Consider the following 14759-nt stretch of genomic DNA (forward strand, 5'->3'; position numbering starts at 1 on the left):
ATTTGAAAACCACTGTGCAGTTTTCTGGAGGCATTGTGGTCATTTTACTTTGGGCATGCCATATGCCCAAAGTAAGGTTTCCAATTTACACTGAAAACTCAAATGTTCAAATTTATTGAAATAATGTTGTATTTTCTCCTTACAATTAACTATATCCACTTTTAATGGTTTTAGAATATATTGAATAATCAAAACTAAGTGCTTCATAAACTGAAATTTTTGTACTACAAAAATTCAGATGAGCTAAAATAGTTTTTCTCTTTTCTCTTCAGGTCTTCTAGTCCAAAATGTACAGCATGTCAAGAAAGCATAGTAAAAGATAAGGTATTGTTAAAATTGTTTCTTATTCAAGAGTATTGAACTGTGTGGCATACACAAACTGTGGTACTGTTATGTGGTAATTATTTCATAGACTTAATAAGCTGCCTAAAAAGGTAGGTTTGTCATAAAACCTAAGCCATGCATTTATAGAGGTAGGTGGCTCATTTTTCCTGTTAACCTCATGGTAGAAAACATGACAGCTTCATCCCAAAAAGTTGAGACAGGTGTCACATCTCTTATTCATAGTTGGGAGCTGCAGCAACACATTGTAGGTGTCCTCCCATCAATCAAGAGGATGATAAGAAATATTCCATTTCCTGTAGATGCAGGGATGTGACAGGCCTAGGTGAACACTGATTTGGCTCCAGGCCAGTGGCTGCTGTTTCACTCATCTCTTTTACAGTGTGGTGTTCGGTAACCCCACTGGAATTAGGACAGTGGGGAGTTACAGTAATGGTAATGGAATCAGATTCTTTTTTATGTGTATAAGTTATTTCAGTGATACCCTCTTCACTGTTTTTCACATCACAGCTTTTTGCTGCCTTTGAAACATTGAAGGTAGAAAAACTTCTTGACTTAGTACATGGTTTATGTGGTTTTACATTATTGCTGAAGTGTTTAGTAAATTTTTTGTGCTAGTAGTCTTTCTTGCCCAAATGAATACTTGTCTTCATAACCATTTTGAAGAAAAGGTTGATGGGTACATTAATCTGTCTTTGTTTTAATCCAGAACAGTTCTCTGAACAGTTTTCAGTGTAATTTACTTTCGATGTGGATGGACTCTCCAGGAGCTCAGACCAACAATACTGATGCCTAATTTATTTGTTCTTTTAACTCTTTACTTTCTGGCTCTCAATATACATAAAAATGTACATTTATTATGAAACTTCAAGTATCTTTAAAACAGGACAAGAAGGCCAATGTATATTAAATACTTATTAGACTAACTCTGCAAATTAGTGTTTTTCATGAAACTGGAAACCTTTCTTTCCACAAAATGCTGAAGTCCTAAATCACAGAAATGCTTTTAGATAGTCTTTGAAAAAACTTGAAAGGTTGTCTTACCTTACCTTCAGTCAGCAAAACTCTGCATACTGACCCTGTGAATTACTTTGGAAGAGATACTGCAGCATAGCCAATTGATTATTTAAATGAGAATTGTTGATTCATTAAACTTCCCACACGCTTCTGAAAAGTAAATAGAAATCAGTGACCTGTGTCAGATGGGATCAGATGAGAGTGATTGCAGTGTTCCCTCCTTCACTGATACTGAGGATAGGTTCATAGTCACTGTGGGCAGGTGGATTATAATTCTTGGTTAAGTGTTAGCATGCAGAACCATTCCATAATTGCAGGAGTGCTGCGGTGTGCACATTATCACAGGAGTCCATTTATCAGAAAAGCAGTCATGGGTTGGGCTTGGTTCTTAGGTATTTCTTAATGGCTATTAAAGCAGTTGAAAAACAATTAAAAGTTTATCTCTTTAGTTTTGGACTTTAAAACAGCACTAATGGTTTCAATTCTTGTCTCTGTCTAGTTCCTGCCTTTTGCAGTTTGGCTCCTTGAGAGTTCAGTTGTGTTTTCTCTTATGGGGTAAAACTCAAACCCCAGCCTTTCTATCTGTAGCTTCTTCTAGTTTTATTGTGGACAAAAAATGCTCAAAGTGTTTATAAATATTAAAATTGAGAAATAGTTAAAACCTGCTTATCTGTGAAATAAAAAACCTCCTTCCATCCAAAACCTTAGAAAATATCTGTAATTATTTGTCACCACTGAAGTGCAGGTAGGTATTCCAGCCACCCAATCTACTAATTTTGGGACCACAATCGATGAAACGCTTTACCCCCAAACTACTGTGCTTTGAGTCTGTTTTGTCCTATGGTATTGTGCCTAATATAGCAGCTCCCCAAACAATGGAGAGAATTCTAGCTTGTGCAGGCCTAATATTTTCAAGCAAAAACCAAATTTGGTTCTTTTTTGTACCTTTCCCTTTATTGTATTTGCAGTACAGCTGAAACAGTAGTAGAGTATCTGTCCAAATAGTCTTTCATTGAGCTGCTTCACAGCTGAGGAACCTCGGTGTTGTGCACATTCTAGAAAAATGGAATAGCAAGATTTTATTTCTGGCACATAAAGCTAGAATTGACTGACACTGTTGTAGCTGAATTGCATGGCTTCTACTTTATTTGAACTTGCATATCCTTGAATGGCTTTCAGTTTCTAAAATTAAGTGATTTTTTGATTTTTCAGGTATTTAAAGATAATTGTTGCAGGAGAGAACTACTTGCCCTTCAGATATATTGCAGAAATGAAAACAAGGGCTGTAAGGAGCAGCTATCTTTGGGTCAATTACTGGTAAGTTAATCTAACAGTCTTAAACTTTCTTTTGAGTTAGAGATTGATTTAAAAATTCTTGCAAATTAAAATAACAGTCAGTTTCTTACCTTACTCCCACTGGTGGTTAATGTGATTTAGAAATGTTATGATAGATTTAAATAGTTTTCAAACTCAGCTTTTTTATAAACTGTAAGGAATTCTAAAAGAATCGTGATTGTCTGGCACTAAAGCTTGGAAATATAAACATACAAACCAAATGAGAACTGGAAAGAGAAATAGAAGAGTGAAGAATCTTAATGTGTACTTGACAAATGTGAGAAATTTGATTTCTATTTTGGTGTGTTTTTATTTATCTTAATCCTCTCATGTGGTGTTTATATTTTAAATTAAACCTTTAGCTTCTCCAGAGTTGTGTAAAATAAGCTGTAGCTGTTTGGTGAAGGCATGAGATAGCAGTAATTCAGTAATTCAGCAATTGTATGGTATGGCTGCACAGCAGTTTGCAGTAAGATGTGTAGATTCTTGCTTTGAGTGAGCAAGCTCAGGTACCTAAACAATTTAAAGCAGCATCTGTGTTTATGTGGAATAATACTAATTTAAAAAGGGGGATTATTTTTTCTTTAAATGGCCTGGGTAGAATTTTGTGCTGTTAGAATGCTTTTAGTGTAGGAGTAGCTCATGTACATCTGTAATGCAGTGAAATCAGCTGTCCAGTTAAAGGGACTGTACAGTCAGAAATGTATTCCTGAGTAGTTTTGTCAGTGTTTGCTCTTGTGGGATGCAGTTCACAAAATAACTCTTCTTACTTTGGTTCTGAAGTCTTCAAAGGATGGAAGACATCCACAAAACTTAATTGGATTGACTTTTTTTTTGTTTTTCTTTAATCTTTCAGATGCATTTGAGGACTGACTGTCAGTTTGAAGAACTCCCATGTCCTCGTGCTGATTGCAAAGAAAAAATACTACGAAAAGATTTGCCAGACCATGTAGAGAAGACGTGTAAATACCGGGAGACAACCTGTAAATACTGTAAAAGCCAAGTCCCAATGATTATGTTGCAGGTGCAGTATTTTCTTGTGTATATACATCAAGATTCCCTACATTAATGTAGAATAATAACAACTTTTCTTGACCTTCTCTGTAGCTGCCAAAAGAGCTTTAGCCCCTTAGCCAGAATTAATAATTCAAAAAAGAAAATAAGCTGACTTTCAAAACATTACTTTTTCCTGCAAAAAAAAGTGCATTGAACAGGGAATATTTTCTTTATTCTGATGTTCAGATACTGCATTTTAAAAAGATTTAAAAAGATCCACTGCCTGGTATTGATACTAAAGTTAATTTTCCTGTGCTTTTTAGATTTTTTTTGCAATTTCGATAATAAATGCAACTACTATAATAACTATCACATATTATGTAAGAAAAGCATAAGCATTGCAATTGACTGGAAAAATAACATCTTCTATGTCGTCCTTCTTGGGTACTGTGTGATATGTTATGGGAGGAAGGGAAGAATGTAAAACCAGTTCTGTCTTATGAGACGAAAGGAAGAGTGCAAAAGCAAATTGTACCTTGGCATAATGAGCAGTGGTACATGACAGGACAAGGATGAGTTACTGCTGTTCTTGGCATCAGAGTAGCTTGTCTGATAGGCAGCATATTGAGGGTTAGAATTACAGAGCAGAGGTTGAGAAAGTCATGCTTTTTTACACATTGAATTTTAACTTTGACTGTGTTTATGTTATTTCACATGGAAAGATATTATGCTGAATCTATCTGGGTATGATTTTAAGATTTTTTAAGTTGTCTATATAGTTTCTGTAGTTTGATGGACTTGGATCTCACACCTTCTTACTACAGTAAGACTGATGAAAGGTTTATTCTCATTTGTGTTCTTGTATGTTGTTTGTTAGGTGAAGTCTGAGAATGATGAGAAGTGTTCTTTGCTTGGACATGTTGTTACAAAAAGGCATAGGTAGAAACTTGCCAAGTTCTGGTTTAGATTTGGCTCTCAATTAACTGAGTGCACACTTGCAGATGCTGGTAGTTCAATAACTGTGCCTTACCTAGAATCAGGTGGCTGAGATGTGAAAATACACAGAAAAAATTGTCAGCCCTGTATTTATTCTTGTACATTCCAATACAGAGGTGAAGTGTATTTAGGTAGATTATGGATGCTGTTCTCCCAGAATTATGATTAGGCTGGGGATTGGCATGAGGCAAAAACTGATATTAAAAAATGTGTGGTGTCTTAACAGACAGAATCAGTGAGTTTTTACTATGTTCTGCAAACTTGATGGGCTGATATTTTTGGGGCTTTCTCCTAGATTTTTAAAAGTTCAGTGGTCATAGAAATGCAGATGGGGCTTCTTTGTTGTGACCTGATTAAAATGTTATCTCACTATACTTTAGTAATAAGAATCAGAAGCTTAATAACACTGTATGTTTGAATCTTAGAATCACAGAATGATTTGACTTGGAAGGGATCTTCAAGATCATTCTTGTTCCAACCTTTCTGCTGTGGGCAGGGAGAGCTTCCACTCAACCAGTTTGCTCAAAACCACATCCAACATGGCCTTGAATGCTTCCAGGGATTAAGCATTCACTGTTTCTCTGAAAAATCTGTTCCAGTGCCTCATTATCCTCACAGTCTAGAGCTTCCTAAGATCTAATTTAAATCTGCCCTCTATCAGCTTAAAGCCCTTCTCCCTTGTCAAATCTCTACATGCCTCTGTAAAAAAAGTCCCTCTCTGGCTTTCTGTAGGCCCCTTTAAGTACTGTAAGGTTTCTTTTGACTTCTCATTTAAGTTTTGTCACCCCGTTGACAAAACTGGACTTTTAAAGATGAACTTGAGTTCATCTCTGGGTTCTGCAGCCTAGAATTTTCTGTAATGTAATAATGACTGAAGCTGGCCTCAGTGACTTGAACTGAAAACGGAGATGGGGGAGCGGACTGAGAAAAAAGGTATGCAAATGGAAACAAAAAATTTTACTGGAGAACATGTGGTTCATGTCTTCATAGAATCCCGTGACCCGTGGGGTAGGAAATCCCCGTTGTTGGAGGCAGACTCCGACAAGTTAACAATGTCAGTAGAATACTTTTGTAGATTGTATTTTTCTTGTCTGCATGCTCACTCGCCTCTTAATGTCCTTTGTTCAAACAGTCTAAAAATTTAGGGTTTCTTTTTGTCACAAACCTACCTTTTCCATCCTCTACCCCCGACAGATAAAGATGGTGCATTGTTAGAATGGAAATTAGTAGTATGAAATGCTTCTGGATTACTGTATTTTTCTGTATGTAATCCATAAAGCTGCTTGGAAGTGCTTGTCCTGTAACACCGATCCTTAGACAGCAGCAGAGTGACACGGATCTGGAAGGACAGCACTGTTTTATGCCTGGGCTCCTCCCTGAAACCCTGGCCATAAACCAGACCCTGTCAGGACAGTCTGGGCTTTACCCAGTGCTCTGAAATACAGCTGGACTGACTGGGATAGCATCAGGGAAGACCCCAGACATTGTCCCTTGCTCCCTCACTGCTCTGGAGCCAGACATGTTCCTAATGTGGCACTGGCTCTTCTGGGAGTAGTGTTAATATGCTGCCCTGCCCTCACCTGTGCTGGCAGCCCTGCATGTGCTATGACCTGTGGTTTGTACTGCAGTTGGTGTTTGGCTTTATGTACTCCACTGGGTGAATTGAGGTTAGGAGGGAGAGAGTTCTGCCACTGGACTGGGGTTACTCTAGTATATCCTGAAGTCTCTGGAAAGGCTTGCTGTGGCTCAGTGGGTGGACACTGGGATGTGGAGCAAGGAGGAAAACAGGAGAGAATACTGAGGAGTTGCATGTTGCCTTTTTATCATGAACCAAGACTTAGTGTCACAGCCTTTGTCAGATGGTTTGGGTAGGTTAGGGAACAGGGTTAGGGAATGAAAATTAGGGAATGAACATTAGAAGGGAATATTACTTTTCTGGGTTTGTAGTTGATAAATAATTAATGATGTGTGTCAGGCATTAGGCTCCTGGAGTGGTTGTGTGAGATGTCTCCCTTCAGCACAATTCCAGATGTGTTCAGAATGAGAGGCCCATGTCCAGCTCTTGGTGCTTTGGGGCTCCACTTGTCAGAAGAGCATCGCTGTCACCCCGACAGGCTGCTCTGAGGAGAGGGGTTGGCATTACTCCTGGCTGGTACCCTGCTGGGGGCAGACTGAAGATGGCTCAGGAGCTGTCCCAGCTCTCTGGCTGAGGAGCAGCTGAGGGTTCCCTGGTTCCTGTGGCTGGGACTGCGCCATGTCCCAAGTGAGCGAGTGTGAATGGGGAGCATGGCAGGGTGGATGGCTCAGGACAGCATGAGGGCCTGCTTTAAAAGGAGGAGATAGACAACTTCAGATGGTTGCAGATTTATGCCAGAATTCCCACCAAGGCCTTTCGCATCTTGGAGATCAGATCTGCTTTACGTCTCGGTTTTCTTTCAAAAAATAGAACTGTTACTGGGCAAAAAGGGCATGCTATTTGTTCTTCCCTTTCTAACAGGCTTGTAAATCTAGAACTTTGTTTCCTTTGCTTTCCTGAAGTACCAGAAATTAAGCAGTGTGTTTCAAGTTGAATGGGACATGTCACTTGACGAGAAACGGATTTTTCATTTTGTCGAAAACAGAGAGGAAATGTAAATTCAGTTATCTTGGGCCTGACTTTCTTCCCTCACTGGGGTGGTAGGGCTTGACAGCTATGCTGAGATACCTGTCATCTTAAAATCTCTGCCCAGCATCATGATGTGTAACAGTGAGTCTTAGTATCAGGTATTTGGGAATCAAAATTAAAAAATAATTGGAAGAGAATCTCTGTGAGTGGACAGTGTACATTTCTGATGAACTTTTTCATGCAGTATATACCCTTTCTAGAAAGGACATCTGCACTGGTTCTGCTTTCTCTTAAAGATGCCCAATTTTGTGAGTAATTCTTGGGGGTTAAAGTTTGACTTCAACTACTGTTTCATTGTATGAAGTAAAACCAATGAAATGGGAAGCAAATAGATTTGCTTTTCATGGGAGAAGACAATGAACCTCTTGGTTTTGCTTCAGAATATCAACACCTCCATCAAAAGTATAAAATGATGTTTGAGCAATTGCAGTTCTGTAACTGCACAATTGGGAATAACATTGAAAAAATGTTGTGGGATTTTTAATTATTGTAGGATGCTTTTCTTTGCAGGTAAGTAATTTCTTAATTAAAGTGTAAGATCTGATTTGTGGTTTGTTTGCTTTTTTCCTCTGTAGAAACATGAAGATACAGAATGCCCATGTGTCATGGTTTCATGTCCTCATAAATGTAGTGTTAAAACACTCATGAGGAGCGAGGTAAGAAGTCATGTCCAGTGTTGTGCTGAAAAACAAAATAGTGTCTTTAGTAAGATCTCGCAAGAATTTTGCCAGAAGCCATTTCCTTGTTAAAATGTGAGATCTAAGGAAAAGCTTTTTCTACCACACAGTTAAGTGTGATAACACTCAAATATTTTTAATGAGTTCTTCAAAAACTTTTTAAACAGAAACAATTTCTTAATTTGAGTCATTATTACACTTGGCTTGTCCAAGGTTAGCGCATGTCCTTCTTGCTTTTATTTTTACTATCTCTCCCCCTGCCCTTCCCTCGTTTCAGCACCATAAAGCAGCATCTTGGGGTAGTTAGCTTATATTAAAATACACAATTATGATTCAGTCCACGTTGATAAGAGTTAGTAAAGACTATAAAAATCATGTAGATGTGAAATTTCATGTAAAAACTTAAATTACTATTAAATCTATTAAATTTGGGGGGGGGGGGGAATAGTATCTAATACTTAGGGAAATGGTGTAAGATTAAGGTTGAGTACAGCACTCCAACAGCAGATGCAAGAATGCATAAAAGTTTCTCCTTATGTGTAGAAGCTTCCAGTAATATGTAAATTAAAAAAAACCTCAAGCCTGGCTCTGAAGAGATCCATGTTCTTGTTCATGAAAAGATAAAAGTAGCATGTGTCAAAATTTGAGGTACTTATTTTTCCCTTAAGAACTTACTTGCCAAGGAGAGAGAAGAACTTACTGAAGTCTTCATCACTCAGTAAGCCTCTTTTAAGGAAAGTGAAGTTTCTGATCTGAGGATGAGCTTTTCTCTTTCCTCTGCTACTTAGTTCCCAAGCTGGATTCATACCATTTTGCAGTTGCACTTGTAAATTATTAATTGTAGCAGAGTGCAGAAGGCACATAAGAGTCCTGCCAAAGTTTAATGCAGTCTTTTCCTCCAAGATAATGAAATACAAAATATATGATAGATACTGTATTTATTAAGAGAAATTGAGCTGTTAAGAAAAGAGAAAATACATATACTGGCCAACCCTACCAGTGCTTACTGCCAGGATTAGATCCTGGTTCTGGAGCACTTTGGCTTATTCTTAAACCCTGACTTCAGCTGTTACTTTCAAAAGAGGTGTGTCTGAGTGCTTGTAAGGGCTGCACCATTACAGGCTGGGTTGTTACACACAGAGTCAGGATGGGGTTTGAAACCATGGGTAGAAACAGAACTTTAAACAGCCCTTTGCCCTACATCATCTGTTGCTGTATGTTGCTTAATTTTTTTTTCTAATACTGTGAAAATGTATGTTTCCTTGGTTGCATGATTAGGGACAAGAAGTCTAATGCAGAAAATGGGAAAATGCCTGCCTAACAGTTTGAGAAAATTCCATAGTGTACAAGTGGATAACTGACTGTAGAATAAAAGGCAATTTTCATGTTTAATTCATAACTCTTTGGCAGACTTCTGGCTTTCAGAAGCTGAAAAACGTGGCATTCTTGTAAAACCTGTTAGACCACATGTCCCTTTCTTACTTCATTTTTTTTCTCCACTACATCTTTTGAAATGATACTGTGAATTTCTACAGGTAGTGTTTAGAATACAATAGTTGTGAATCAGAGATGAGTGACTGATGGCATCTCAGTATGAGATTTTAAAGACTCTCTTGTCTGTTCCAGAGCTACACATTGAGAACAGTGTTGATTCACCACTTCTTTCCAGGGAGGTGGCTGAGCTGAGTCATGTGGGGCTTAAGGTGTGGGAATTTCAGATGAGATTCTGCAACCCAAAAGAGTGATGCCAGCTGAGGAGCCAGGCTCTGGCTCGTCTGCTTTGTGGGAGATACAAACTGCAGACTCTGTTTTTGAAAAGAGAGTGTTTGTTAGGCTGTCCTTTCCAAAATTGTCTTTCTGCTCCAACTTTTAGGCAGTTTGCATCCAGCTGCTGCCATCTGTGCTGCTGCTGTCCATGTATATGTATATGCTTCTGTGAATTGGTTTACTTTTAAATGAAAAGTGGGCTCATAATAATCCAAGATATTGGACTAAATCTCAATCTGTGAAAAATGCAGGCATTTTACTAATCAGTTTTAATCCCGTGTACTGCATTTTTTAAAAGTTACTTAACTTGTACCTATTCTAAAACTCTTTGTCTGTTTCATGCAGTACTTGTTTAGTCTTTTTTGTGTAATTTAACTGTTAAATTTAGGCACGGAGAATTGCATGTTATGTTTTGAAAAGTCGGTTCCTCATGAAATTAGGATTAGAAAAAATGTACTTTATTACAGTGAAACTGATCTTAAGACTTGCTCAGAGCACCAGTAAAAAAAAAAATCTTTTTTTTGAGAAAATATTAGACATTCACTAAAGTCAAATGAAATCAAATAATTATAGAGTATGTTCTTTCTGTTTGTTTTGGTCTTTTTTAAATTGGGTTGCCCATTGAAATAGTCTTTGGTAGAAGTTTCACTGTATATTAAATGTATCACACTGTATACTGTATTGGCATGTGCGTGTGGTTTACATATGTGTATATACAGAATTAGCACTTGAGATCAGACTGGAGAAAATATACACATGTGTGTTGTATGTTCTGCAAATGGCACACAATACAAACCTGATAACCTCTGCCCTTTATGTTATCATGCCGAAGTCTTTTTGCCAAAACTCACATTTTTTTCCTATTGCAGTTGAATGCACATTTGTCAGAATGTATTAATGCCCCAAGTACCTGTAGTTTTAAGCGTTATGGCTGCACTTTTCAGGTCAGTATATAACAATTATACTTCCCAATTGATGAAAGTCTGCAAATAGAACCTAATCCTTTGACATGAAAGTTCTGGACGTCTCTAGTTTCAGTTAAGAAAATCATCCAGTTGCACCAACTGATTATACAGGAGATGTTTGATTTTGCATTTAAAAAAATAAACCACATGAAAAGCCCACACATTCCTGCAGTGGTTTTTGAGTCCAGGTATTCGGTGTATCTTGTCAAAATAGAAATATGGTACATTTGAAGAACTTGTTAATGTAGAATAAGAGGAAAGTCTCTTTAGTTCTTCAGAGAATAGACTAGTAACTTCAGTTCTTTCTATTAAAGCATTTTCTTGAATAAGTATGTTTATATTTTCTCTCATTTGTGTGTTTTAATTGAGGTTACATATAGGTTAGCACACTTAAAACATAAATTTTTTATGTGCATTAATATGTCTGTGTGCACATAGGTGTATAATCAAAGCATGAAATTTATTTTTTAAGAAAAGTTTTAGGTTTTAATCCTGGCAATCCCTGCAATATTTAAAAAAATAAAGTCAAACCTGAGAGTTTAGTTTCAGCAGTATTATTCCAGTTTCTTCCAATATTCTGCTTCCCTTACCATAAGTCCTGGGGAATTTGGATGCTTATGTAATGAAAATATTAGTCAGGACATTTCAGAAACCGCTGACAGAAAAAAATGGCTTGTATGTGATAGAGTGATTAATTTGTTAGCCCATGGCTATTTAAAAGTACAAGGACTCACTGAGGAGCAACACGTCTCTATAGATGATGTCCTGCAGGTATTTCCAGGTTCTTAAATAACGAGCATTCATCTTTTTAAGTGTTAACAGTAATGCTCTTAGTGGTAGAACTGATAATGCTGTAACCCTGCCCACTGTTATGTTGTACGTATTGCCATTCATTTTATGTATGTATATGTGTGCATATATGTACATATATCCACATATATATTTTTAGTACTTTATATAGAGTACATACCTTGAGGATCATTGAAACCCTTTCAGTTGCTTTGCAGTACTATCTACCATCAAAGCTAATAATTCTCTGCATTGCAAAGCACTTACTGAAGTAGGTGTAAGCAACACAATACAAACAAAGTAATGTGGTCTGCATCTTATGTACTCTGTATATAATCTATGTGTGTTCTGTACACTCTTTATATAGTGATTATTTGTAACAGCACTTATAGGTTGTGCAGAGGCAGCATATCTGAATATCACGGAACAATCATGGTAACATCTTAAACATGACAAAATAGGCATTGTAATAACTCTCAGTGTAGTTTATAAAGTCGGCAGTTTCCAGTGAGGATAAATTTGTCTTAAATATTTGTCTTTAATATTCAGCTGAAGGAATATGTAATGCTTATGAAGCTGTTAATGAACTAGAACAGAAGTTTTAAATTACTGTTAGTGCAATTGGAAGTTTCAGATTTTATATGACTCAAGGGTTTTATTGTGCTTTGTTTAGTTCTAAGCTACACAAAGGACTCTAAAATACAACTCATTTTGTAAATCTTGTTCATCTTTATTGTTTCTGAGTTATCAAGCACACTGGATGGAGATACATAGCAGTTGTATAAAACACTTGCTATATTAAATGTATTCCTGATTTTTTGTAAATTCCCAAGTAGATTTCCCTCCTCTCTACAGTTCTGCAACAAGGACCTGTGAACCAAAATATGTAGTATTGGTTCAATGTCTTTATATACTCTTTCTTTGTAGGTTTAAAAGAAGTGGAATTGGCTAAAATGTATAAATTCTTTGTTGTCACAGGGAACAAACCAACAAATTAAAGCACATGAAGCCAGCTCAGCAGTGCAGCATGTTAACTTATTGAAAGAGTGGAGCAATGCTCTAGAAAATAAGGTATATCTTCTACTCACTTTTAATTTTCATTGAGTTATTTAAATCATACAAAAGTACTGGAAGAAGCGCTTTTTTCCTGTTTTACAGCTGTTCAACATTACAGCTAAAGCACTAGTAGATTTCAAAAGCTATCAAGCCATTTAGCATGTCTTTGTACCTTTGCTATATAATAAAATGCTGTGAGAAACTTGGCTTCGCAACTCCATGGATAATTTTCCTCATTGATAACTTAATGAAAACACTTTCTTCAGATAAATAAATAGTCCAGTATTATGTTTCCTTTCTGAGTTGTCTTCTTACAGAACAGAGTTCAGAAAGCCATGGCAGCACTGTGAGCTGTATCTTTGCTTGCTCATAATTTTTCCTGACATAACTTCAGAAGTTTGTAATAAACTGATTATTTATTTTATTTATTTTTATTCTTGCTCTCCAAACTTTAAGACTTGCACAGTTTAATTAAATTAAATATACTGTTACTCATGGGCATGATGATGTCTGCTTTAGTGCTAGACCAGCATGAAGTTCATGTTGCAGTGTTTCCTTGGGACTCCGGGTTTTAAATTGTTTGGGATTTGGGAGATGCTGGGAGTTGTATCATCTATGATCTTGTGAATAAGCTTGAATGACTTAACCACGTGTTCTGTGAATAAAATTCAAGCCTTTGATTTAAAAAATGCAAAACTTCAGAACAGATTGCAGTTTTCTTAAATCCTATTGAAAAAAAAAAAAATCTTACATGGACATAAAACTGATGTTTCTGTATTTTTCGGGGAAAAAAGATCCCAGAATTACCAAAGTATTCTACAAATGCAGGCACAAGAGTGAGGAGCCCCCTTCAGACTTTTCTCAAATGAGTTCACAAGTAGCAATTCCAGTGTAAGCTCAGTGGCACTTAGGGTATGGTTTCTGTCATCTCAGAGCAGATCATAAGCTAGATCACAAGAAACTCTGTCTAAAAGCACATTCCTTTCTTGTCCTACAGAGATCTCTTCTGCCTGGGTCTCCAGCAAGGTCATGCAGCTGCAGAAATTGTAGTTTTAAAGCAGACATTAACTGGAATAGTGTAAATATGTTTTTTGCCCCCAGCATGGTTGCTCCTGAACTGAACTTGAAGCCCTTTAAGGAAGCCATTGAACCTGACATAGTTCTAATACAAATATTTTTAGACAAAATTTTCTACATGTGTAGGTAGTTCTAAGTTTGACGATCCACAACATAAGTTTGCTTTTGCATCTGAAACTTTGTCAATTTAGGAACTTTACATTTTTCAGTTTTGAGAGATACAGATTCATATCCTTAGTTCATTTTTCATTAGTCTGATGAAAACTACGCAACTTATTTCACATCATAGGAAAAAACCCACCTTCCCTTTGACTTGCAGAATAGATCATGTTCTGCCTTTTCTCAGTGTCCTGAGAGGTGCTTTGTCATTTAAAAAATGCCCAGTGGTTCTATGTTTGTCTCTTGCAGACATTAGAGATGATACACTTCACTACTGTTTTATGCTTGACTTTTGTTTCAACTTTCATTTAGGACATAACTGCTTATCATATGTCCATTTTTTTTCTTTTTACTTCCTGCTTTATAGACTTCTTCCTATTCATAATAAAGAGTTGAATCACTGGAAATCCCAAGCCAGTGCCAAGTTACCAGAATAGCTAACCACATGTCATATGTCAGTGATTTTATTCTAGGGAAGGGTAACAAAATTATTTTGTAACTTCATTGCTGTGCTCTTCTTTGAGGAAAGAATTAATTGATGCACTGAAGAACAACAGTGCAGAGTCAACTTGGCTGATGGGTATCTCAGAAATCTTAGCCCTACTGAAGCCAGTGGAATTCTTCTTAGTTTGTACACGCTCAAGATTTCATTTGGGGTTCTCTCTGTGGTACGTCTGGAGGGGAAAGGAGAAGTTCTCTTCTCCCAGTCACCACATTCTTTAACAGTGCATGTGGAGTAGGCAAACTGGAGATCTTCAGTGCTGCAAAGCTCATGCTAAGTTAGGAGTTTGGTATTGAATGGTGCTGGTGGCAAAGAGTAGTAAGAGAAGCTCAGATGTAAAATCTTGATGCAAAACTTTGTGGGGGTAATTAAAATTCAGGGCTTTTTCCCCCTCTGTGATGATGTAGAATTGCAGA

General features: G+C 37.0%; 1 protein-coding gene across 11 annotated transcripts in view; it reads left to right on the top strand.

The window, feature by feature from the left end:
• Positions 1–14759, top strand: part of TRAF3 (TNF receptor associated factor 3) — a 69440-nt gene that overhangs the window by 38143 nt on the left and 16538 nt on the right. For 7 of the 11 annotated variants that reach the window (XM_072930447.1, XM_072930448.1, XM_041716313.2 and 4 more), the window contains 6 exons: positions 273–324; positions 2572–2676; positions 3551–3718; positions 7927–8007; positions 10665–10739; positions 12528–12620. In XM_072930447.1, coding sequence (XP_072786548.1) covers positions 273–324; positions 2572–2676; positions 3551–3718; positions 7927–8007; positions 10665–10739; positions 12528–12620 — 574 coding nt within the window. The remainder of the gene's footprint in view (positions 1–272; positions 325–2571; positions 2677–3550; positions 3719–7926; positions 8008–10664; positions 10740–12527; positions 12621–14759) is intronic. The other 4 variants (XM_030275029.4, XM_030275030.4, XM_030275028.4 and 1 more) reach the window with 3 other exon arrangements.

Source organism: Taeniopygia guttata, chromosome 5 (genome assembly GCF_048771995.1).
Source record: "Taeniopygia guttata chromosome 5, bTaeGut7.mat, whole genome shotgun sequence".
Classification (NCBI taxonomy): Eukaryota; Metazoa; Chordata; class Aves; order Passeriformes; family Estrildidae; genus Taeniopygia; species Taeniopygia guttata.